Consider the following 26,215-nt stretch of genomic DNA (forward strand, 5'->3'; position numbering starts at 1 on the left):
AAGTACAGAGACAGCTTAGAGGTCAATGAAGGTGAAGTGTGAGGTGGGTATGGGAAGGAAGAAAACATGCACACATATTACTAATCAAAATAAAGAACGCACAGGACACAGAGGATCTGGAAAGCCCAGCATGAACCGTCATCATGGCTGGTTAAGTGGACAGGCAGCCCTGCTGGAGCTCTGTTATCTGGCTACTGCAGAGAGTCAACTACTGTGTGTGTGTGTGTGTGTGTGTGTGTGTGTTGGGGGGGGAAACGGAGTGATTAACTGTTTACTGATTATTTAAAAGTGCTATAAAACACAGCGGACCATATTTGAAGAGCACTTCACAGGGCTCTGCGACATCTCCGAAAGGAAGTAGAATTGATTTGGAAACTGTACAGGCTGCAAAAAAAAAATCCATTCACGTCAAAGCATCTACCGTACTTACAAAACTTGTTGCAACTCAACATAAATGAGCCAAATGATGCATTAGAAACAGATACAGCAAGACAGGAAACGCCATTACCAGATTGATTTTCAGAGGAGCAGTTGATCGATTATGTCAGGAGTGGTGTCCTAACCTCGCCTCGCCAGGTGCCAGAAACACTTAATAAGCATGTGTCAGTGTTAATGATCATATGTGAGACAACATAATAATATGGAGGCGTTACTCACACGTGTGCAACAACAGCTAGAAGCAGTCTAATGAAGTGGCACTTAATAACAAAACAGCATTCTAAGGGAAAAATACATTATGAATATTCAAATATGAATCAACTATGATGTGTACATTTTCTTAACGCCACATTTTTTATATTAAGTGTTATGCATACATTTGCATAATTGGGGGCATAGTTGATTTAACAGCTGTTTGCAAGGCGGCTTACTGTCCGCCTGAACTCGGAACATTTACCTGTCTCTGGATTAAATGAAAGTTTAATGGATCTAGATTTCAATTCTTTGGGTCACGATTCAATTCAGTATTGACGCTGATTTAATAATACATACTGATGAGAAAATTCCCAGATAACTCCTCATAGTACCTTGTGATATTTAAAAAAGAAAATGTGAGCATTCTATGTATTGGATTAGATTAAACTGACTCAAAAAGGTTTTTTTTTAATTGTAAAACAAAGAATAAAACATTAAAGCACAGACTGCGAAAATACGGCGGCCCCCACTGGAGTGGGGTGTCATTACAACGGAAGTAATCGATTTCTGGATTTCCGTGAATGGAGATGGAATTGGGAACAAAAATATTGCAACACCTTGACGGATCAATATTCTTAACCAGCCCAATCTTTCAAGTTCAAAACTCCTCCGTTAGAAACCAACGGTCGACGCCACGGGACTGCTTAGAGTTTCTGTAAATAACCTTTCAGCATTCAACGTTTGTTTACACTGTGGGATTTTGGGCTCCCAGTGATTGAAGTCGACAATCCTGAAAGACAGTGTGTTATGCAAATCAGTAGTCCTGGATCTCACTGTGAGTGGCACCCGCAAAAAAAAAAGCCAATTTGGTGCTCTGGTAACCAAAGACAGTCTGTCAGCACACACTTTAAGCCTTTAACAGCCTACATGAGTCTCAAGTAACTTTTAAAACCCCAGTTTTATAGCCCAACTTCCCATCTGTGTGAAAACATTACATTTCCACGCCATCAGAGCAATAAACAGTGTGCACGCTGCTTATCGTTTAGTGCATCACCGAGCATCCATTCTGTCGAGATGATGACAGCCGTTTCAGCTGGAGAGACAGCCACACTGGACAGCAGTGTGCAGCGTCTGGTTTGGAAGCAGTTTGGCTGAGATCAGTTCAATTCAGCACTGGGGACGGGATTGTTGAAGCAGAGAACATAAACAAGTGTCTCCGAGATATGTGCGTGCTTTGAGATGAGACACAGTTTGTCATGTTGCGCTTATTTGTTTGACGAAAGTATGTGGAGCCTTTTCTGTTTCCTAAAGGAGTTTAGGTGGCGAGTGTTCGAGACGACATGCGTCAGAGTGTGTTCTATTCAGTTTAAGCAGACACTGAAACCCTTCGAGTTTTTTTTTTCCCTCAAATGAAAAAAGTTGCGGCAGACAGCTCAGTCAGGCAGAGATGAGCTAGAGACACCCTTCAAATGTAATGAGCCAAGAGGGCATGCAATCCTCAACTAGGATTTGCTATTTTGCTCGGAGTGTCTCACATGTTAAAATGTCCCAAAATCTGGCTCTGCTCATGCATGTGGGTCAGCTCTACATGCACTATCAGTAGCTCTGAATACATGATTAGTTTTAGAAATCAACACAAAAAGGATGGCCTGAGTGTTTGCAATCTTAATGAATCTGAGAAACAAATCTAAAACCCTTTGTCTCTTTGTCTGAGTGCTTATCTTCAGTACTTGTCATAACAGATCTGAGAACGTAATACTGCCAATTCCTCCCTTTTTAAAATTAAAAATGTTCCCACAATGCCAGTCAAGTCTGAATTTGTGCAAAAAATGAAATTGAATGAAAGTAATTCAGGGCTTTTTTTGAGATATGCAAACATAGTATACAAATGTAGTTCTTCGATTAAATATGTGGGGAATTTATGTTGCATTCAAATCTGCAACATAATGCTCTGTGTATGAATGAGTGAGGCTGTGTTGAAGTGAATCTGTACCTCATGCCCTCTGTAGACTTGTTCTGGTAGTTGCAGTGGAGCTGTGGTGTGCCCAGCATTGCTTCGGTGAAGACGGCCAGGAAGCCCAGGGACTCGACGAACACTGCAGAGTCCAGGAGGAGGTAGGTGATGTAGGCCACCACAAGCGTGAAGGCCACCACGCACTGCAGGTAGTCCACAAAGTGACTCCACGACCAGAAGTGGTTCCAGTCAAAATCTAAATGTGCACAAGACAGCAAGATGGGGGGAAAAAAACAAAACAAATGAGTCCACAGAAATGAACTTTTTTTTTTTCTTTTTAAAACAACTCCACACTCAAGGGAGTACAGCTCTCGTCCAGCTGGCCAATGCTGGACCAGCAACAGAAACATGACTTGATGTGCTGTTTCTGTAAAAGTGAAGGCAGTTAAGTAGAGCTGTCCTCAAAAAAGACATGCAACAGTAAAGTTGTACCTGCTAGGGACAAAAAGTACTTTGTTGGAGCCATCACAAGGGAAGAGAGTGTTTTTTTTTGTGTGTGGGGAGAAACAAAAAAAAGCAACATTCATTAAATGCAGATATGCTGTCCCCAAAATAAACAATGGCACTAAATTCACTTTTCTTAAAGAGACAGTGCATCATTGGTTTTGGATTAGGTCCCATGTCTTTTTTCTTTTATATTTTATTTTGGGGCTTTTTATGCCTCTGTTGTAGAGACAGGACGGTGGACAGAGTCAGAAATCAGGGAGGAAGAGAGTTTGGTAACGACATGCAGGTAAGTAGTCACATGTTGGAGTCGAACCCCAGCTGCCCGCCGGGAGGACTGTAGCCTCCACATACTATCGGTGCCCCTGTTCTGTGATTCTTGAGGCACTCTTTACTATATGATAAAATAACTCTAATGTGTGATGTCATTATTCTTTTTTTTTTTTTTTCCTTTCTTCTCCATTTTGTTTATTTGTTCCGAACATGCCATTCACAGAAAAAACAGGAAGTAAAAATAAATAAATAAATCCTATCATGTTCAGAAAGGAGCAGGGAGAAGAATACATCTTATTTTTACCTGCCCCTTACTCAGAAAAAAAACCCAAAAAAAAAACAAAACAGAAACAAGAAATGTCTAGATGGTCAATAATGACTTGACATGTTGAAGCTACCTGCTATCTTTAACGGTGAATAAAATGTACAATTTTGAGTTCCAATTCCTCAGCTCTTTTTACGTCTCGTTTTCCAGCACAAACACTAACTATTCCCTTCTACTCTTTTCTGCTCTGTATTTACTCACTACAGTAGAAGGACGAACAACTCTAATACTCCTACTTTTTTTCCTAAACTATAACTTCACACTTGAGCTGTGAATATTCGCACGACTCCCACAATACTCTTCTCATATTTAGAATATGTCACTGCCACAAATAGGCCACTTAAACTGCGCGCGATTCTGGATCCGTTTCTCATTGAGATCTCACAGAAGCTTTTAACCTCAGCTCCCTTAGGGAGGAGGCTCAGTGAGAAAAAAAGTGAGCGTGGTGATAGGACCCGAGGGAGGAGAGGAGTCAGACTAGGTTATAGTATTTCCCCACATGGTAGTACCTGGCGTGTTCGAGATCTGGACACTGCTGAATGATTTAAACCCCTCTTCTTGCCCTAGCATCTCTTATGTGTGTGTGTGTGTGTGTGTGTGTGTGTGTGTGTGTGTGTGTGTGTGTGTGTTCTTTCACTAGATGAAACAATGGGATAAAGATTCTGAGCACAACAACCCTGGGTTCTTGTAATACGCCACTGATTTAATCCTAATCATACTATGATAGTATTCTCAGGGCTGCAAACTGAAGCAGTGCTTGCCTAAGGTACTACTTTAACTACAAGCTGATGAGGGTGCAGGTACAATAAGCACAGCGAGGCATTTTTCTAAACTCTTTAGCACATTTAGGATTTCTTTTTAGTATGGGTCTGAGAGGAGAGCACACATGTAGCCGCTGGTTTAATGTCTGAGCAGAGGACATTGGAAGATTTTATCACGAAAATCTAATTATGGCTGAGAGCGAAAGAAGTTTTCTCCGCTGCTGTATCTTAAAAGGGATTTCCACAAGCCTCAAATGCAATAAAGCTGATTCGTTTAATCACAGTTAAATAAGGCTCTCTTTATCTAAGAGGTACATCTGAGTGCTCAAAGGAGGCCCACTGGACACGCCTGAATAGGACTCCAGGGAGAAAGCCTGAACAGTAGATACAGCAAAACAAACAAAAAAATCATTGAGGCTTTGTTTGGAATGACTGATCTGATTGGGCGGCCGTTCCGCTCTGTTGTAATTGGTCAGTGGCTCAGCTTGGATGTCACATGGGTGTGCAACACAAGCTTCGTTTCACTACAACGAGCCAATGGGCTTGGATCACTGATATCACACTGGCAAGATGTCACACAGGCAAATCTCATGGGGGGGGGGACACTAAAGAGCATATAAAACCAGAAAAAGCAGAATATGGGACCTTTAAGCCTCTCAAATCAATAGGTAAAGAACACAGATGTTTGACTTTAAAGTTTGTGATGTTACAAATAGAGCCTGACCGATTAATCTGCCAGCCAATGATACTGGCCGGTATCAGCATATCAGTGACTTTCAGTATCGGGCAGATCTACGCCGATATTTCTAGATTCATTAACCATTAAAAAAGCATTTCATTTGAGTGTTATTGTATTCCATTAGCAGGTCTCTGCTTCTGGCTGTCACCAGCAGGGGGGGCTAATGGATTAACACAAGCTTTATCACTTACTTTCCAGTTAAGTGACCATATTGTCTTCATTGTATATCTTTTCCGATAGTGTTTGGTAAATTTAAGGGATCAACGCAACAGACAGAACAAAGATCTAAAAAGGTCCTAAAATCAACTTTGGGCCGAAAATTCCCACATCTGTCAGGCCCTGGTTACAAAGTACTTTTAATATTAGAGACTTATGGATCACTTATTTAGACGTTTGGAAGGTATTTAAACAAGCAAATTGTTAAAAAAAAGATGCATGCCAGCTAAAAGGTTTTGCGACGTTAAGCAGATCCAAATTGTTGCATTCTGGCTGGGAGACAAGTTCAAACAAATCCCATAAATGTAGATAAATAAATATAGAAAGAAACCAGGTCAGAGCCTTCTGTCAAACCACCACGCAACCCATACACCAAGATTCTGTTTGTTAAAACCAAGTAAGTGGGACGACATCACAAAACTGTGTTTGACAAAGACAAGGATACACCTCTTAAAATGTATCACAGGGCATGTATTTGTGTTCTGAGTATAATCAACACTAAGAATATCCTTTCAGAGCTCTTGTGTGTATACTGTATGACAGTGTTTACACTGTAGGTGTTGTGGCTGCAGATGCTTGGTGTGGCTTTGAAGCCCTGTTGGCAGCTATGCCGACTGTGAATCTGGGCCAACTAGCACCAGGCTGGCGCTGCTTGATAACAGCCAAATACAGAGCGAAGCATTCAGAGGCAAAAAAGCAGCGTTTTACTCCTACAGTAAACTGACTGCAAGCATGTTAACCCTGATACTAAACACAAAACTGAACGTATGTAAAGTAGGGTTCAGAAAAGATTGTCTGATGGGGCTCCAGTGTACCGGTACAGTAACGTTGCCACCAATCAGTGTGTTTGAAACCATGATCTCTCTCCTTGTCTCGCGGCTTCTTTGGTAAGATCTGACGTTCTATACTATCCATATTGATCATTAAAATAAAAGAGATTGTATTGTTTTAACATTGAAAATAGCATGAAGTTCAAATTGAAACATTGGAGAGAGCCTTCTCCTCCTGAGAGCCTAAGTGCACACAGGTTGCCATTTCACAGACATGGAAGCTTCAGTGTTTAGCCAGCTCTAACCTCTGACCTAATCTAAGCTCTCTCCAATTTTCAAAAGCATCTCAAATATTTATTCTAGCTTTACCGTCTATCTGCTCGTGGAGCTTATTAGAAAGATTTGGAGGCTTTTTAGGTACTTTCTACTTGTCCACTTCCATCGCTGTGACACCTGTGGGGTTGCGATTTGCCTCGTCGAACCAAGGGGTGCTATAAAACCGCCTACTTCTCTGGTGAAGACAAAAACAGACTATTCTGCAATGGAATTTAAACTAAAAAGGACATACTGACTGCTGCACTGTTGATAGAGAAGTCAGCACTTCAACAAAGCATGTTTCCTAATGTCTGATGATATATAAAGGTCATTTTATAATTAACACAGGAGATAGGACTGGGAATCTTTGGATGTCTCACGATTAAATTCAATTTCAACCTTGGGGTCATGATTTGATTCAGACTGTATTTTGGATTACACTTTGGTTATAAAACGTTGTGGCCACAGCAGACTCCCAACGTGTTATATTTGGTGGCCTCAGGCAACTGAAGTGGCGACGACCTAAAGTTAAACCCTTACACTACTTTCATTAATTAATTAATTAATTAATTATGTAATCAATATTCTGATTCATTGATATACAGAAATCACAGAATGCAACCTTTCCTTCAGGATTTAATTACACAATTTATCCATCCTGCAACCTCATTTGCTCGCCAGGGACTTTGCAAAGAACAGGTAACCTTGAATCTATGAATTGCTTTTTAATTTATTTGTGCAGTTCTCGTCTCAGCCTCACGTTTTACTAATTGCAAACCTTCATACCAGTGCTGTGTTGTCGTCATCTCTTAATCCTGCATGTCCACTTTAAAGACGCATTGAATCTTTCTCAGAAAATGAAAAAAAGCAATGTCTACTATGCAGTACAGGTGTGTCACCCTTTTTAACTCTGACTGCTAAAGGATGTTTATAAGTATCCTTCCTCAGCCATACACCCCTTCTTGCTGAGCCACTCGTGTACCCTCGGGCATCCTCCTCCTCTTTAATCCCTGTGCTGTACAGCAGCCGTAACAGCGCTGTGTGGGAACAGACTGGAGTTGCATACAATAGACTACCTGTGGTGGCCAAACGTCTTGTGCACAGCTCAGTTTGAAGTCCCACAGAGTTTTGGTACATGTGTGGGAGGACTCGGGTCAGAGTCTGTGATTTTAATCCCTGTTTACCAACGGTTCTTTGCCAACTTTTCAGTTCGGCCTTGGAAAAGTCTATAAGTGTGGTTGGAATAGAAGCTCACTGTCACTCAAATGCATGCTGCGAGAGAAGCAGGGTAATTCTGATAAAACACAGCTAGATTATCCTGCAAAATGGAACCAAAGATTTTAATAAAATTCGGTTATTAAGAAAAAAAAACTGCCAGACCACAGCAAAGCAACCTTCCTGCTCTGCCACCGAGGCTAAATGCTGTGGCTCCACCATTAAGGGATTGAAGCAAAAAGTGAGACCTGCACCCGCCTTTAGGGAAGAGAAATCTGCACCTACAGGATAAAGTGATTTATTCTGAGCTGACAAACCCACTGAAGCTACAGATAGAGACCCCCATGGGAATGGCACGAGCAATGAGCCAAAGCAAAACATCAGGAAGAAAAAACGAATGTCTTGTGTTGCTATTTACCTGTGTAACATCATTTGGCTGTCTCTGTTGTGTGTTTCTGTGTGTGTCAGGTACCTAACTGACACAGAAGTGACAAAATATAAGCAAAAAATAAAGATAAGTAGAAAGTCATTTTGATGTTTTTAGTAGGGGTTGGACTTGATTATGATGATTTTTTTTAAACTAATTAAGTCAGGGCTTTCTATTTAATTAATCTAAATGGATTTTGGGTGATGAATCAATGCAATGCATGCAATGTTATTTGCTTCTCAGTTTCATAAAGCTGTTGGCTCTTGTTTGAAAGTTTTCTGCACAGCAGCTGGAAAGTTGCTATCACATGTTGCTATCTGTAGCACATTTTCTAACCCCTTATCTTCTACCACTAATGGTGGTCTACAGTCCAGAGCAATCAATTTAGCGAGTGAATTTGTAAGTAATCAAGCGTTGAATTACTAATTTTGGTCCTGAAGACAATCATTTGGTCGAATTTAGGCTGCAAATGCTTCTTGTTTGTACTTGTGGCGAAGCTAGCGCAAAGCTAGCACGAAGCTAGCGCGTAGCAATGACAATCATTTCTGCGTGTTTATGAGGTAAACTGCAATTAAATGCATTTTAAAAAGTGGAACAGGTTATCTTCTTGTAATTAATTAATCGTAATTAATGTGTTAAAGTCCCACCCCTAGTTTTTAGGTATTGTAGTGTCTTTTCCTGAAGACGTGTCCTGTAGATGTGTGTATATTGTCATCATCATTACTTATATTGTGTGGTCTCAAAAACATTATTGTGCTCAGTAAACTATGTCTTCATTAAACTTCACATTAGTGAAGACAGTGTGTTCAGCACATTATAAAGTTTTTATCCACTGTGTTTAGAAAATGTCATTTGCCCCTGAGTGCATGTAGGGAGCTGAGAGTAAAAGTCACAAGCCATGTAGATGTTGATGTTGACATCTAGGTCTGCCAAGCCACAGGCTGAGATAATGACAGTAGCTCTGCCTGTGCAGTTTCAGTTCAGTTCTAATGATGCAGGTGACAGTGCAGACGGAGAAAAAAAGAAAGACCGATAACACCACAATGAACAAAAACGTGAATCCGATGATGGACTGGATTGAGTTCAAAATGGGCATGAACACTCAGTCACCTTGAGAGACAACAGTTCATCATAGAATGACCTTCGACCACCAACAACAATCATGCCAAGCAATAAGATAAAGGGAAAAAGGCGTAAAGAAGTTTTTCTTCAAGTCTCAATCAAAGGGTTTAAATATGGATGTTTTGAATGTTTGTGTCAGTTGTCCAGCTGGGTAACTTCCTGGCTTTGTGACTCTGTAATTGATGAATGAAGCTATCTGATCACAGACTTTGCTGTCTTCTGGTCCTGACTTCGAGGAACACTCTACAAACTTTGAAGACTCTGACTCTACCTGAATGACAACTCAGACTTAGGCCCCGTCCAGACGTAGCCGGATATCTCACAAAACGAGGATATTTTTCTACGTTTTGGCCTCTCATCCACACGAAGACGCAGATTTACGGCATCAAAAACCAAGCTTTTAAAAACCTCCGACCAAAGTGAAGATTTGCAAATTCTCCATTTATGCATTTGAATGTGGAGGTCAATAATCGGGGTTTTGCGTTTTGAAACGTCACTGCCTGCGACAAAATATGTTCTCACGTCACCTATGCAACCTGTGTTTACATTCGGAAACAGTATGGATGCCCTCACAATGCTGTTTTTGTCCAGGCGCTTTTATCTTGTTTGTTTTGACAAGCCCAGATACTGCTCCATGTGACACATTGATCCTGTGAATACATTCAATAACACCGAGCACTGCTGTAAAAGCCAAAGCTGTTATCTTGGTGTTGGGACTATTTTGCTTTGTCCCACTTTTTGTGGGCCTCCTGAAACCACCGCCCACCCCATCCTGCAGTAAAAGTAGCCTGCTAGGTGGTGCATATGTGATCAGACAATTCAGGAAAACTTCTGCGGTAGAATATATAGAAATGTTCAAGACATTTTCAGGAATGCATGTGTTAAAAAAATAAATAAAAATAATGCTATATGGGAACAGTCATTCCTTATGGTATTGGGGTTCAACTTTGAGACCCACTCTTCTTAAAGCGATACTTCACCCAGTTGCATTAAGGTTTGCATCATTAGAAAACATGGTAGTAGAGTAAAGTAAAGTTTTCTTTAAAAGAAAACTTTCAGGCAAAGAAAAACATTTTTCTCGTCTCAGGGCAAAATGAGTGCTGGATTCATGACAATCCAGCACTACTACCATGTTTCTTATGATACAAAAGCTTAATACAATTGGGTGGAGTATCCCTTTAACGTGTCTCCATCTTTGTGGGTATTTGTCCCGGTGAGAAATTGACCCTGCAGTAAACTGCACTAATGTTTCATTGTTTCTAATGAGAACGTTTCTAACGAATCTTGGGAGATTCTTTTTGGATTTTCTTTCATTGATGATCTAGAGCTGAAATATCATCCGCACATTTTAAGATTAAACTGAGCTGAAAGAGCTAAAAGTGTGATGGAACTGAGTACAGACAGAGCTGTGTCGTCCCAGAACAAACAGGCACACAATCCCAGAGTCTGAAATCGCGTACGGAATTTTTAATCATGAAGCCGAGCCCTGTTTGAGGGTTTACTTGCTGACACGTTTCAATTTATATGCAACTGGAGATTTTGAGAAATGTGGTCAGACTTTTCCTTTCCGAGTCTTCCAGAATATGAAACTTTTTTTCCCGCTCTTGCAAAAGTTTCTCTTCAAATATTTCACCCTTCCTTTTACCTCCGTCTGAGTGATCACCAACATTTTGGATTCTGACAGAGCCAAATGATCTGATCTTTTAATCTCCTTAAAAAGAAGCTGTAGGCAGTCTTCCTTATGAATCACACCGAGCTCCTGTTTAAAATAACCCAACTACCCAACCTGCAACAACAGAACAAACCGTACAGCACAGATGTGGCCAGTTATGTCATTATGCTTGAGGCAGCTCCCTGTACATGTGTTTGCTCTCGATTTCAAGATGTTTATCTCCCGTACAAAATCACACAATGTGAAGTATGCCGATTGTTCGCAGCTTGTCGACCTGTTATAAAAAGGAGAAGGAAGTTCTATGAAATGTCAGCCACCCTGTGTTTTGTCTTTCAGAGAACAACATTTCCAGCTGTTTGATGGCAGTGGCTGCTGTGACAATGACGCTGTGCAGCAGCTATGAGAACAAAAAAAAAAAAAAAAAAAGGAACAATCACAGAAATGTACAGGTTGACAGTTTGTCCTGCTGTCTTAACACGATGGTGAGTCACCGCAGAGCGCCTCATGAACCTGCTCCACCTTACATCTGTGCACAAACATCACTATGTATCAGCTGCTCCATCGCCTCTTAGCTCTCTGTAAATTGCTTTTCAATTGCTGCATCAGCCTGGACACCAACCACTGTCGCCACAGGCCTCTAAATGATGTCTAAATTAGCTTTACCTCACAGTTAGATCTCCCTTCTCTCTACCTCATGCATCAACAACAGCACATGCTTACTCTTGATAGTTCCATAAACTGATCAATGAGCGGGCGCAGACGAGCAAAGCTGCGATCAAAGAACATGCCTTCCTGTCAGTTCTAATGATGCTTGGCAGAGCTCACTGATCGATGACTGTTCATAGAGCCTCTGGCCAGTCTCCACACGTGGGCAAAAAAACAGCTGATGCTCCAAACAGACGCACAAGCACAAAAAAAACCCCCATCATGTTCGTGAAAAACTTCTGGAGCTTCTCTTTAAATGATTGACAACATCCAAGGATCAAATTGGGATCACCGGCACATCGGATAGCAAGTCATCTAGTTTCCCAGGAGGAGAATCTCTGATATAATACAGCACTCTGCACAACGTGTACACAGTGCAATGAGTACAAATATTACTGTTCTTCTGCCATCTAGTGTCAATGTGATGCATAACCACCTAGTCTTTGATTTGTCTCTAATGTATTTGCCGATTGTCCACAGTGTGCACTAAACCAGGGGATAGGTTTCCAAACTTTTTTTTGGCCTGTGACCCCCCCCTCCAAAAAAAAAAAAAGGTCCAACAAACTGGGGACAGTCTCCCTTTCCCAGAGGTGGTTAAAGTATGTCAAATTAAGTTATCTATTGTAATTGTAAGTAAGGCCAAAGCAATGATTAGATGTGCAACACACAGACACAGGTGATGTCTGCAGGGGTTTTTTTTAATTTGTGAACAACAGACAGCTGCTATGTTGCATACATGTGCAAACTTACATTTGAGGAATTTGTAGCTTTTTTTTACTGTTATTTCAGCTTAATGATCATTTTATTAGCATCTTTTGAACCCTGTTGATTGAAAGCAGTGAATTTCAGCAGTGAGGAACTGACTTCAGAATGTGGAAATTCTAAAAGTAAAAAAATATTGAAACAAGATTTATGATTGTGAGCTGTGCATCTAAAAGTGCATAAACAAAATCTAGAAGACACTGTGATAACGTAACTACACCAGACTTTTTACTGTTTAGAAGCATTTCTTAAAACTGCGGAGTCGAGCGTCACATTTCGATGGACATTGCCCTCACAGAAATCACTCAACAGATGGTTAGTGTACTCTGGGATTTATGTGCTGGCCATCTGATTCCCATGGAATTAGAATCACAGCCAGCTGAATTTGATGAAGCTGAGTTTGGTCCGGGAATGGTGAGTATTAAAACACAGTGATTTTCATTGTACTCTCAGATGAAACATGAGATATTAGCAAAGTTGTGAAACGACGGCTCTGGGATGTTAGCTAGTCCTTTGTCCTCTGGACAATAGAGAGGAGAATAGACTTTCAGTGGCCTACTCTACGTTGTTGCCTATAATACAGACAAGCATGTTCAACCACCAACAACCTCTACCACCAATCATCCCCCTCAGATGCTTGGACTCACTATGAAGGACTGAAGAGCTGGTGTGTGTGTGACCATACGTTCACTGAATTTATAGTTTTTGATGTCTACGATCAATTCAGACTTAATATCTAGAATGCTCACAAAATCTAACAACCCCAAATCCTAAAAAGTTGGGATGTTGTGTAAAATGTAAAAAACGTGAATTAAAACAGACTATGATGATTTGCAAAGTACTGGAAGTCCATATTTGATTTATTGTCTTTAAATTAATTATGGGGGGGCATTTTATATGGCGGGTTTCAAAAGTTTGGACAGTGGCAACAAAAGACTCAAAAATATGAAATGCCAAAAAAACAAACAGATCTGAAAGTTAAATTACTTTAACTTGATGAACTTAAGAACAGCTGAAGTCCCATTTAGTAAGAATGGCAAAACACTTTTTAAAATGATAGAATCTGGTCTCTGCAGTTCCCTTGTTTAAAGAGTAAAATTAAAACGACAGAGTTGGAAGCGTGACCTTGTCCCAATGTTCTTCAAGAAGTGATGATGCCACCAAATTCAAAATTTCTATTGTATTAAAAAAAAAGTTCATTCTGTTTCAACATTCAATGTGTTTTCTTTTTTTTTTGTTTACAAAGATGAGATTCTTTTACATTTAGCATAACATCCAGACTTGTCATGTAAAGGGGTTGTAAAAATAATATTTCCAAAGTGATAAAAACCTACAAACCGTTCCCTGAAATGTGCTGTTGACGAAAAGGAGGCGCTCAAATGGACCGCAAACACTGAACATGTCACTCCTTCTAAATATCTAAATATCATTCTGAGATATGGATGTGACTTCCCTTTGATTATTCCTAATTATTATGCGTTCTTTTCCCTGTAAGTCTGCCTGTGTGCAAACACTAATTAAAAAGGCTTCTGATCCAGAAGAAACAGGGATTTACAAACCAATTTCAGATTCTGCTTAAGTCCTTGAGAAGATTGCCTTAATTACTCTAAGTGTGGAGACACAAACACTTATTTAAGAAGTTAGAAGACAAGAACACAGCACAGATGTCCTCATCAGAGTGAAGAAATATCCCAACGACTGGCTGATACTGGGGAGCTGAATGGCTGATAACTTCTGATTATGTAGCTGGTTGGTATTTCTTCTGATAGTTTTGAAGTAGCGTTGTTCTTCTTTTACAAGTCAAACATTTGTTTTAGTTTTCTCTTGGTCTCGGTTGAGTTTTTTTGTATTTCAGGTGTCAGGAACCAACAGTATCGACGACACATTTGCTCCAATCAACAAATGTAGAAATTGATTTCTTTTTTTTTTTTTCAGGGCTGACATGAAGCTCTATCACCCAAAAATGGATCTTAAGAGATGTTTGATAAATATAACTCTAATAAGTCATTTTTACTGATCCTGTCCATTTAGGTGAGGTATTTGTTCTCTTTTTGTACTTTGGTAATTCATGTTGAACAAAAGGCCAAGAACCTGGAAGTGATCTTTGATTCTTACTTAAAACTAAACCAGCACGCACAGAGCACACAGAAAAACTGAAGGCAAACGTGCAGCTTCTCTCCCTCTGCAACAGAGTTCTTAAAATATAACAGAAGGGCAATGTGCTCAAAACCAAAGTGTGGTTTAAAAGTTAAAATGCAAGTTAGAAGACAATCATTTACAAGTCATTAGTATTACGGGTTGCACGAATCAGCCATTCAAGAGATGCTTCACATTAACATCAGAGAAGACGATACCATCTGCATGCATCAGTGTGAGGTCATCAATCACAAATGAAAACACATCGGCTTTGAAAAAAAAGAATCTACCTCAGAGGCAGAAAGATCTTAGAAGTACGGGATATTATTTTAGTTGCTTTAAAAGTCCTAACAGCAGGTTAGTCCTTTGTTAATCATTAATAGAGTTGCAACATTCTAGGATTTTTAAAGATGGAAACTTGCCCTGGGAATAAACAGCAATTTATCGGAATATAGGAAGTTTTGGAAAATGTATTTAAGAATAATCTTTATTCAATCAACCAGATTTTACGCAAGCACACTTGAATATCCATCTTATTCCTTATGCACATAGCACACTGATTACTGAAGGGCTATTGAGGCCACGCCCCCTAAATCCTACTTGCAGGGTGCACTACTACATCACCTGCAGATAAGTTTTAGAATATTTTAGTCAACACTCATGTTTTGGTTCTACAATGAAAGAACTGATGGTTGAATCAAATAATTTAAAGTTAATGAAGGTTTACTTATAAATAAATCTCTTTAAGTATCATGTTCTTTAATTGTTAATATTAATTATTATGCATGGATGTCTGCTTAGGATAAAAAAAAAAAGATTATATTTAGGATTGGATATCAAACAGTTCAATAAAATTGCCCTCAATTTCCAGTTAATTCCCGTAAATTCCCATGGAAAGTTTTTAGTTTGGGATATTCCTAAATTTCCCCAGTTTAACTTCCCGTGGAAAGTCTCCGCAAATTTACAGCAGATTTTCCACCTTTGCAACCCTAATCATTGAAAACTAACAACTAGTTTATGTCAGTACTCGTAGGTTATTGATTCTCTCATAAACAGGCAATTACTAGGAGTGAAGCATTAATGACACATGCAATATAACATCCACACTTTTGAATCACAAAAGGATTGCTCGCCTTTTGCGCCCGCTTCACCTGCACTGCAGAACAAACAGTGTCTGTTTGCATCCCTGCTGTTTGCATTCAATACCCCTTATGCATTCATTTGGTGTCCATTTGTATGCAAATAGCCCTGTTAGAAAAAAAAACAACCTCTAGTGCACAAAAATAGTGCTCAGAGCATTGTGCAGCAAGAGCTTCAGTTTCACAGTTTGCTGAGAGTTGGCGTTAACTGCGCCACAGTATTTAAAGATTGGAAATCACCTGTAAGTTTCCAATGATCAGGCGAGTTCTGCCTCTGACTATAATTCATCTGTAAATAAAGTCATTTTGCAATCATTTTAACACTACTATTATCAGAATCAGGGGTGAAAATTGCTCCTAGGCTGCCAGGGGCTCTTCCATACGCAATAACGATAATACATGTTATCCACACACTTTTGAACGGAAATCTCAAAGTGCTCCAATTGGAATATGCACACACTTTGTCTGCATGTGTGGAGACGGTTTGAGTCGTTAGGCAGAACGAGTATGTAAGTATTTTTAACATTTTTTCCCACATTTCGTAGGAGCTGCTCTAGCAGGCTTGTTACAGTAACCAAGCACTGATGGTGGTTTCCGCCCTTCCATCCTGCTCATCATCTAGGCCTACATGTGGACAGATCTGTCAGGATAAAGGCACACAGGGCAGATCTGTACAGCAGAGGGAGGAGATGCTAACAGCTCAACTCCTCAATCAGACGCAGAGCAGAGCCACTTTATAGGCATGTTGGCCCTCAAACTAAATTAATGCATTACACTTTGTGAACTGGACCTTCAGACAGGGTATATATAATGGGCGCCGGGCGCTTTCGATGCACAATCCATGGTGCTATAAGCAGCGGAATTCCCCCCTTGAGTGTGCGGTGTAACATGCATCAAACACATCACATCTGTTAACACAATGGTCGGACAGTAAACACATTTCATGAATCACACTTGAGTGCAAGAACAGGACATGCGAGTGAGATGGACTCATGCTTCATTCAAACATGTTTTAGCTGGTGTTAGTCATCGGTTAGTGTTGGCTGGGCGGGAGGAAGAGCCACACTGGGTCAGCATGCACAACACACAGATGGAGGGGAAGAAGCAGATGAGCTAAAACGGATGTTTCATGGCAGACAGTGATTTCTGTACATACCCAGAAAGAGCCTCTTAGGGATTCTGATCTCCTCGTCCTTACTGTCTGTGGCTACAGACACAAATAAACATAAAAATGAAGAAAACAACAGGGAAAGGAAGAGAGAAAGAGAGAGAGAGAGAGAAAAAAACTGGTTCTCTTAATTCTTTTCTGAAAAGCCACAGATACCCTTTTTGTTGTCAGGTTACACTGGCTCTTTGTTATACAGTCTTGGACATTTCTGGGCCTTATCTCTGTCTGCTGACTTCCTGATCTGTGATGTTACTAATGATGGAACATTTTGGTGAAAAAGGTTTACAGAGGTTTCCCCAGCATTGCTGTGTTCCTCTGATGCCCTGCTTCCTGCATCGTAATGTTACACTTCGGTCTATAGTTTGATCAAAAACTTTAATTCTCAATGTGGAGAGAAAAAGACGCCTCATGTCTCGAGATGTTCCTTCGACATGGACAGCAACTGTTACCACACTTCTTAAAGACATCTTTGAGCAGAAAAAAAAGACATGATAATAAATAATGTGAAATCTAGACTATTAAGCAAGCATTAAATTTCGGTTTCATGTGCACTTCTCTAGTCAGTAAGTACTTTTTCTAGTCCACGTGACTGGGGGTTGTACACTTTGGTGTCTTTGCCTCTTAAATGACCTGAGGTCCTCAAATAGACCTCTCACTGTGAGGGAGGGGTGCTAGCCAAGAACAAGTTTTGGTTCTTCCTAAGGCCTGGCGCAGATTTTTGAAATCTTAAATCATTTTGAAAATGTCAGAGAGCTAACACATGACGACTAATCATGTCAGACTAAACAGTTCAGTTCTTATCAGCACGTCACACACTAACAGATTCATTCACCAACAACCGGAATCTCCACTATAAAAAAATCTCGCGGGGTCTGACGCGACTTAAGAGTGAACGAACATGGCGCTCAAGCTAACCGTGGCTAGCTGTTAGCGTGTACGTGCAGAACATTTTGGTCCAGCTCGTTTCCTTGCCAGTTGGATTGTGGTTTGTTTTTTACAGGACACGGTGTTGGTGTAACAAATCAAGAAGTCAATCAATCGAACTTTCACGTTCGCTGTTGCCATACTTCCTGCTTCAGTCAGCTTGCTTTCCGATTGGCTATTATTCCATTTCACAATCCACAGAGTCCGTGCTCGGCCGTCCTCGTAGATCCCCCCACACACACAAAAGGATTTCTGATGATACATATTAAACACACTGAATATTTACGATTTCAAATTAGGGCGTTTTCCGAGCAGATTGGGGAGGTTAAAATCCCTCTTACACACAGGAGAGAATCTCTGGATCTTTGGGCCTTTGCTGACTTTCATTGGAAGGGGGGAATCACCAATTCATGACTCGAGATGCTTTACAAAAGAGAATATGGGATGATATGTAGTCAGGATTGTCGTTGTCTGAGGTCGTACATTGTTCAAAATCAGCCTGATTAGCTTGTTGAGTATGCTGCTTAATAGAAGCTGGAAAACAGTGATGCCATGTCGCAAGTTTTCGGTTAACCAGTTTAATCAATCAAAGCCTCCTCACACTAACTCTTACTATTAATATTTTTAACAGAACAATGCAGGACAAGTCTCTCGCTTCATAGTCTTTTATAACGGTGCGTCCTAATTGATAACTCCTTCGTGCTAACACGAGTGGAGAGAGGACGGACGAGTGCTGCTGGAGGTTTGTTTTGGTTTTATACTGGCGCCACTAAAGTGAGATCTACTGGATCAAAAAAGTCCCACATTCTCCCTTTAATGATAGGAGAGAAAAACAAGGGCAATTTATGTTTTTTTGGGGGGTTGAGGGATCAAAATACTTTATCATGTTGGAAATGCAAACGTTCACTTCAGCCGGTTACCGGGAAGGACATAACTTTTCCAGAACAGAAGTATTCATGTTCATTAACTCCTTCAAGAATTTAAACTGATTTATTTACACTCCTTCAAAATGGCATCGACCAACATTTATGACAAGAGAACCTAAAGTGCATCGTTGTAACCTTAATAATTGATGACTTCTACCTAATGGCTGCTTGTAAAATGGATTGTCAACCACTGTGTTGATTGGCTCCAGCGTTTCCTCTGTTTAGACAACAATATTTCAGTGTTTCCCTCCCTGAGTTTTTATTTATTTTTATTTATGTTTCTCACTGTTTTTGGAAATTGACACCAAGACTAACATCAGACGGCAGAACACTGCTGCTGAGTCAGCCTTTTTTAGCTATGCCAAAGATCAACTGTAAGCTGCAGACCAGACATCTGCAATAAAGAAGGTTGAGGTCCGAAACATTAATTATGCTGCATGTGTGAACACAAACAGCCACATTTTTCTTTCTGACTTTATCCAGTCTTTTCCCTTCCAGCCTGCTCGGATTTTATCTGCAGAAAATTATGAGCGAGCTGAGGTGAGAATGCAGAGTCAGGAGGATTCGCCTTGAACGAGTGGGAGTGGGTGGTGACATTTATTCCCTGTGATCGGTGCATGACCACAGACTGTATGCACACAACCGGGACGGGTAATTTACTGCGACATTATGCTTCCTCTTCAGCAGCATGCTCTTCTCTGCTCTTCTGTTGATAATGTGAAAAACACCGAGCATTGATTTCAAGTACGCCACTTCCCTGTTGTTCTTTTCAAGTCGTGTCAAGCTTCAGGAGAACCCCGCCCCTCCTCCTGTCTGCCCCGGGATAGTCCCTCACTGTGCGGTGCATCATGTCAACAACCCAGATCAGGAGGATCTCAGGGGCGGTCAGGAAATTCTCGAGAAATCTGGAGGAGTGAGTGTGAGGAAAAAGGCTCCACACGAGTACTGGACAAGCTCAAGAGTGATATTATTATCAACAGCTCGTTACCCATTTATTTATGAGTACAGAGGTCAAGTGTATAGACATTTTTTCCCAATGATTTTTTTTCATGAGCTAATAATAAACATATCCTACACATCACTGTTTTTACCAGGCAAAGTTCACTTCTAATTCTAGGTGGCATATTTATTTAAACTCTGTACACCCACAGAGTGGATCCACGGTCACTCACACGGGTAACAATAAGTATGAGCTCCAAGCACAAACACTCTTATGCAACTTCATGACACACTCATCCATTTTCTCTCAAACATGCCCTTTCCTACACACACACACACACACACACACACACACACACACACACACACACACACACACACACACACACACACACACACACACACACACACACACACACACACACACACACACACACACACACACACACACAATCTGACTCACAGTTGGATTAAACACACACACACACACGCACGCATGCATTACATTACATTAGTAGCTGCACTCAAAAAGCTGTGCTGTGTTTTCTGTGCACGGTAAAAGAGGACCCTCAGAGGGTTTTCTGACCTATGAAGGAGCGTCTTTTGGTGTTGAGTTCAGTGGCCATGCGGACATTGGTGCACAGGTTCAGCATGACGAGCATGGTGGCGATCATGATGATGCTCTGCCAAAGCAGCAGGGTCTCGAAGTAGCGGCCAAATCTGAAGGAAAAAAGAAAAAGAAAAAAAGAAGAAGAAATGCGGTCAGTGCTTTATTACTTCACATGCTTGATTTACAAGTTGTCTGAAAGAATCTATGCAGCCTCATAAAGTGATTTACTGAGCTGCAGCGTGGCCTCCAGAAAGATGTGGAATCCAAGTATACTTCTGCAAAAAGGATTCAAGTGGTGCTTGTTCTCTGACTGAAATACTCACTTAGTACAGGCAAACATAGTATGCAAATAACAGCCAGTGGAACATTCTCAGTGCTGTGTACTGAATCCAGCAGAGCGAGTTTGATGTCAGAAAATATTTACTTAGCACTTCCATTTAACTTGACAACCGCCTGTTGTTCCACTGAAAATGTGTTTTACAATGTCAACATGCTCATTGTCACACTTGTTAGTTATCCATCACTTCAACAGACAAAGCAACAAATATACAGTTGGTGAGTCACAATTCAAGAGAAGCTCAATGTAAAAAAACATGTCATTGATTCTGGAAACATCCTAAATTCAAGGTGATGTGAGAAAACAAACGAGGAATAATATGTCACCTGAAGAGTATCCGTAGGATGTTGGCCACGAGAAGTACCAGGCACACGTAGGTGGAGAAGCCCTCTGCATTCTGGGTCCTTCGGATGTCTCTGTACTGAGGGATGTAGGGGACAACCCCCCCAAACACCATGGCACCAGCAGCGACCCACGTCACCACTTTATTAAACACGAACACGATCTGATCCAACAGCTCATCTTCCATCTTCAGCAGCTCTCAGGTCCAATTCCTGTCACCGACTAGATACTGTATCCTGCTCTGCTCCCCTCTACGACTCTGCTACATCCGGATCGTAGCATTAAATCCTGCACAGATCACACAGACAAAGAAAAGCAGAGGATGACACGCCATCACAGTAAAGTGAGCATCAGAAAGGACGATGAACTAACGTAACAGTAAAAGTTAAAAAAAAAAAGAACAGTCGCAAACCTTACTGTAGCAGCATGATAACAGCAGCTGCAGTGTCAAAGAGGAGTGTTAATGTTTGAGCAGAGGACTCAAGGCGTCTTACTTCTCCGGTTCAACACTTCAGCTGACACGAGCTCGAGCTGTTGAAGAGATTCTCAGAGTTCCTTACGTTGAATAATATATATATATATTTTTTTTTTTAAAAAACCTTGAAAGTCCGTGAAATAAAAGAGGGTATTATGCTTTGTTCATGGTTCCTTATATCACTGTGGACCTGTTCAACATTAACGAGCTCTCTTTTTCGGTGTCTGCGGACACTTCCTGTTACGTCACACGTCACGAGTTACGACAAGAAGATGATCAACTCGATCAAGAGGATTCACGCGCCAGGCCGTGTCTGCAGTTTGTGAAGAACATTCATTAAAAAAAGTTTTGTTTTTTTAACTTTGTATTTCATAAATAATTATATAACAGACAATAAGCAACGTTGAATGTGTGTAAAAATCAGGATCGTTAATGAACCAAAAAAGTCGATAATAAGCGAGAATATACTGTAATAAGTTAAATTTAGCTGCTTAATTTTCAGGGCACATAGGCTGTACCTATCCTAATATAAATGCTAGGTCAATCCAAATATATGGAACCTAATGAAAAAACAATTTCTCAACTATTCCATGTTATTACTACTACTACTGTTTTATTTTTAAACTAAATTGGGGGATAATATAGGGATTTATTTGTTACGGCTCAAAAACAAAATGAAAACCGCTAAAATAAACATTAGCCTATAAAAAGTGAAATATTTGATGTCATAAGGTGGATCTTGCTTTTGACTCCTCATCTGAGCTGGTTTTGTTTAAGAGAAATGAGACATTCAAAGATGCAGCTGGAGAATACAGGGAGACACACGGTGCGCTTAAAGACACAAAACAACATGCATAGATCAAATTATAAAAATATGAACCCATGATATTCAGGTCACAGAAATGGCCATGCATGAAGTGAAAAAACACTTCTTTCTGCTTGTTCTTGCCCAGCTGCACCTTTAATATTTTGTCTGGTTTATTTTAGTTGCTCCAAACCCCTTCCTTTTTTCTTCAACCTATTCATACTGAATGGAGACACTATGCTGACACTAAAGCCAGATTATGAAGATTTATTTGGGCTTAATACAAATTATATAACCTTCGGGGCAGACGGGGCTCTCATCTGTCATCTGTCACTGTGATCCAGGATAATCTGTTATATAAAAAGTTTCAGGTTGGGGAGAGGGATTTGAGCTCACAATTTCACATCAACGAAAATACACGGTGACCCGCCTGACAGGAGAAACCAGTCTACAAAGAGTTAAGAAAAATGCTCTGCCCGTACGCAGTCCTGCATACATACCACTGCGGATGTCAAAGTCAAGGTATTCAAAGTTAGTCACCACGAAACCGGAAAAGATGTTAAATGTACCGTCATAATAAGAGCATGAACGCAGGTCTCGGTCCCGGGTGCGTATGTTGCGTTCATGACAGCTAATAATTAAGATTAAGTGCTATGTGTACATTCATGTCTTTAGTCTCTGACACCTACTGTCATTTGTCACAAATTGTATGTTTTTAGATCATAAGATTTGATCTGTCTTCGATGGACAGATCTAAACGAAACACACCCCTTAAATGTAATATATTACATTCTACATAAAAGTGTCACACGAACGTGTTTTTTTTTTTTTTTTGGACAGAGTACACGTGTTTTCAGACAAATTTGTTTCTCTTTTCTATCTTCTAAACTTCGCTGAAGGAGAAAAAAAAATAACGTTTTGATCAAGTGACTTTATTTTGAAAGGATGCACAGCAACAAGCGGAAGTCATGTTGTTTTCATGCTTATGACTCAAAGTTATAGGAGTCACTGCTAACATTGGCACATTGTCAATGCCACAACAGCACTGTTTTATCAAATCAAAAAACATAGTTTGATTGTTCGGCTGGGATTAAGTCAAAGTGTGTGGGGTTATTTGTTGTTGCTGCTGAAGAAACGATGTCACACACAGACAACAAAGCAGCTCAAGAAATGACAGAGGCGGTGAGTTTCACATAAACTCATGTGTTTTTTGTAAAACGTGCGCTGACTTATGTTTTCCCTTTAAGATGGAGAAAACGATGCAGCGACTCCAAGGACGATTCCAGACAGTCTCTGAACAACTGGAGAGCAAACATATCCTTTTTTAATACTGATCCAGACTGTAACTGTAATGAAACATAAACCTACGGCGTTCTACTCCACCTTTCTTAAGTTTAATTTAGAAATGACTCAGCTTCAGGCAGAATTAATGTAGTATATGAAGTAAAGTGAACCAAGTTAAACGGACCTTCCGAATCAAAGTCATTTTTTCATGTCAAATATGTGCATGTAGTACCAAGTGTGTACACTGGGTGTCGCTCAAGGTTGGTTTGATCAGGAGAAATGTTTATCTTGAATATCATGTTGCTAAATGCTCTTTACATTAGAGACAATATATCTGTGTTTCAAAACAAAAGATATACATATATAGATATTATATATATATATATATATATATATGTATATATATATATATAGTTTTTTGTTTAAAGACTGGGTTGCTCAACAAAAACATATAGCCCAGTCCAATTCACACAAGAGTTTCAGAGTTTACTGAATTAATGTTCAATGCAATTCATTAAAATGCAGCTTAAGGCTAGTTCACTGCAGGATTTTGGAATTGTCGGATGATTTCCGAAACCTTTAAGAGACCAAACACATGGCAATAAATACAGGTTTTACAGTTTTGGTCATACAGTGTGTGGTGTGTGGCCACACGAACTGATTTCACTCGCGAACATCCCCGATCAGACAGGAAATCTTGCTAGATAGATAGATTGATTGATTGATTGATCCCGAGGGAAATTCAAGTACTGAAATTCAAGTACTGAATTTCGCTCCCTCCAAAACCTCTCGAGATCAAACGTGATTCCAGAGTCAGCAAATGGATGAAGAGGATGCAATAGGGATCGTTTGTGATGTGTTTTTATCTGAAAAAACACGTTTTAAAAAGAGGCGTCAGTCAAAGGAGTGGAGAATACGTGAGCATTAACTGTACTTGCTACATGATGATATGGAGGTGAGTTGTTTTGCTCCCGGTGTTTCCTCGCCACTAAGTCACCTCGCTTTCTGATTGGCTAAGCATCACAGTCAACAGGCTCATTCTCGTTTTCCCCTCAGGGGAAACCACACACGATGACACCCGACACCTTTCCGATCAGACGAGAGCAGTCTGAACACACCACATACGACAGGATTATTTTATAAGATTATTTTGTGATGATAGGGGCGTCTTTAAGATTATCAGGGGAATCAGGGCCAAAATTGGCGTAGTTATCCTGCCGTGTGAACCAGCCTTTAGATAACAGTGGATTTTGTTGTTCCTATCTGCTTCTTGCTTGAGGACATGTACAGAACCTGATAGAATGTTCCTTTACTTTCACACTAGATGAGATGGGGAACCGCATCGATGACCTTGAGAAGAATGTAGCTGAGCTCATGACACAGGCTGGCATGGAGGAGCAGGCCAATTTAAAATAACAGCAGGTCCTCTGTGGTCTGTCGGACGTGCTCTTGCCATGGCACAAATCTTAATTTTTCCTGTTGTGCCAACAATGATGTAACACTTAAGTGGGGACTGAAAATCTCCACACATACATCGAGAACCTTGACATTGGACTTTGTTGCCTTAAGTTTACCTCTAAAGTCAGTTAACATTTAGCTAAACTTCTTGATATCTAAACATGCTAAGAAACACTCTTTCCAACTTAAGGTCTTCTATCACCTCAAGGTTGAACACATTTCATTTCCTACCTCATACAGCATCCTCAAAAGCAAATGGGACACCTGTGTTGTGTACAGATCTTAATCTTTGTTAACTGCCTTGTGTTTTTTTATGTGTCCTCTTTTTTACATGCTAGTAAAAAGAAACGGAGAGAGACCTGCTGGAGGGAATAGCAGCGCCTCTAGTGGTGAAACGCTGACTCGGCTACGCTAACATTTGGAGGAAGGAGATGATAATATTTATAATTAAAGAAAAAGTTAGGCCTAATATCTGATGTAGCTGCCATGTTGTTAAATGTATCTGCACTGTGAAGTTAAAATACATAAACTTTGCTGAGTCACCACGCCAAGAGTATTTCTATCCACAAGATTACGTATATCATGAATTGATATTTCTTGTTTACACAGATGATGAACATTTCATGAGATCAACACATTGAGTGTCACAAATCAGTGCATGTCGTCTGTGTCCTTAGAGGCACTTTATTTCAACTTCAAATGGGGATGACATTTTTTTGTTATTTTACAAAAATCACCAAAGCCCTTTGAATGCAATCTACACTGTATGTAATGTTTCTTTTGTCCCAGGAAATTAAAAAGCTGTTTCCTCTGTATTGTGTCCCATGAAACAGTTGAGAAAATCGGAATAAATTGTGCCACCCAGTACATTTATATTATTGATACTGCTTACAAAAACAATATGCTCTCAGGAGGAATGTGTATGGGGGTGTCATACTGGGAACATACAGTTCATTGCAACAGTTGCAAGTATGCAATTTCTAGAATAATATTTATATTATGGTCACAGCTTGCTGCACTCTGATTGGCAGTCCAACATCACGGCGTGACGCTAACCTGTGACTGATTTCACTGTGCACCAAAGTTAACATGCAATAAAGATTTTTTTTACAATGTTCCTGAGTGACCTTTTTCTATTTCTGAACCAAACTTTTTCGTACTTAAGCATGTTGACCACAAAGTCAGTGTTCAGGATTTCCCTACCAGAAAACAGACTGTATTTTTTTCTTGTTGAATTTGTTCATAAAAGAAACCTCAAACTCAACATGACATTCGCCTT

The 26,215-nt window shown here is 40.2% G+C and overlaps 2 protein-coding genes across 4 annotated transcripts in view; one reads left to right on the forward strand and one right to left on the reverse strand.

The window, feature by feature from the left end:
- slc66a2 (solute carrier family 66 member 2) overlaps window positions 1–21,658 on the reverse strand; it is a 36,405-nt gene extending 14,747 nt beyond the window's left edge. Inside the window, exons 1-5 of one of the 3 annotated variants that reach the window (XM_079368709.1) lie at window positions 21,332–21,658; window positions 20,899–21,202; window positions 20,212–20,345; window positions 16,825–16,875; window positions 2,627–2,843 (exon numbers count right to left, since the gene is read on the reverse strand). In XM_079368709.1, coding sequence (XP_079224835.1) covers window positions 2,627–2,843; window positions 16,825–16,875; window positions 20,212–20,345; window positions 20,899–21,101 — 605 coding nt within the window. In that variant the 5' untranslated portion in view covers window positions 21,102–21,202; window positions 21,332–21,658. Of the gene's footprint in view, window positions 1–2,626; window positions 2,844–16,824; window positions 16,876–20,211; window positions 20,346–20,898; window positions 21,203–21,326 lie in introns of all 3 variants that reach the window. The other 2 variants (XM_079368708.1, XM_079368710.1) reach the window with 2 other exon arrangements.
- A 1,507-nt stretch (window positions 21,659–23,165) lies between these two features.
- On the forward strand, window positions 23,166–25,800 carry hsbp1l1 (heat shock factor binding protein 1 like 1). The gene is made up of 3 exons (XM_079368463.1): window positions 23,166–23,376; window positions 23,442–23,506; window positions 24,798–25,800. Exons 1-3 carry the CDS (start codon window positions 23,332–23,334, stop codon window positions 24,892–24,894), a joined length of 207 nt encoding a protein of 68 aa, XP_079224589.1. The 5' UTR covers window positions 23,166–23,331; the 3' UTR covers window positions 24,895–25,800.
- Window positions 25,801–26,215: the final 415 nt, after the last annotated feature.

The sequence above is a fragment of the Symphodus melops genome, assembly GCF_947650265.1.
Source record: "Symphodus melops genome assembly, chromosome: 18".
Taxonomy (NCBI): domain Eukaryota; kingdom Metazoa; phylum Chordata; class Actinopteri; order Labriformes; family Labridae; genus Symphodus; species Symphodus melops.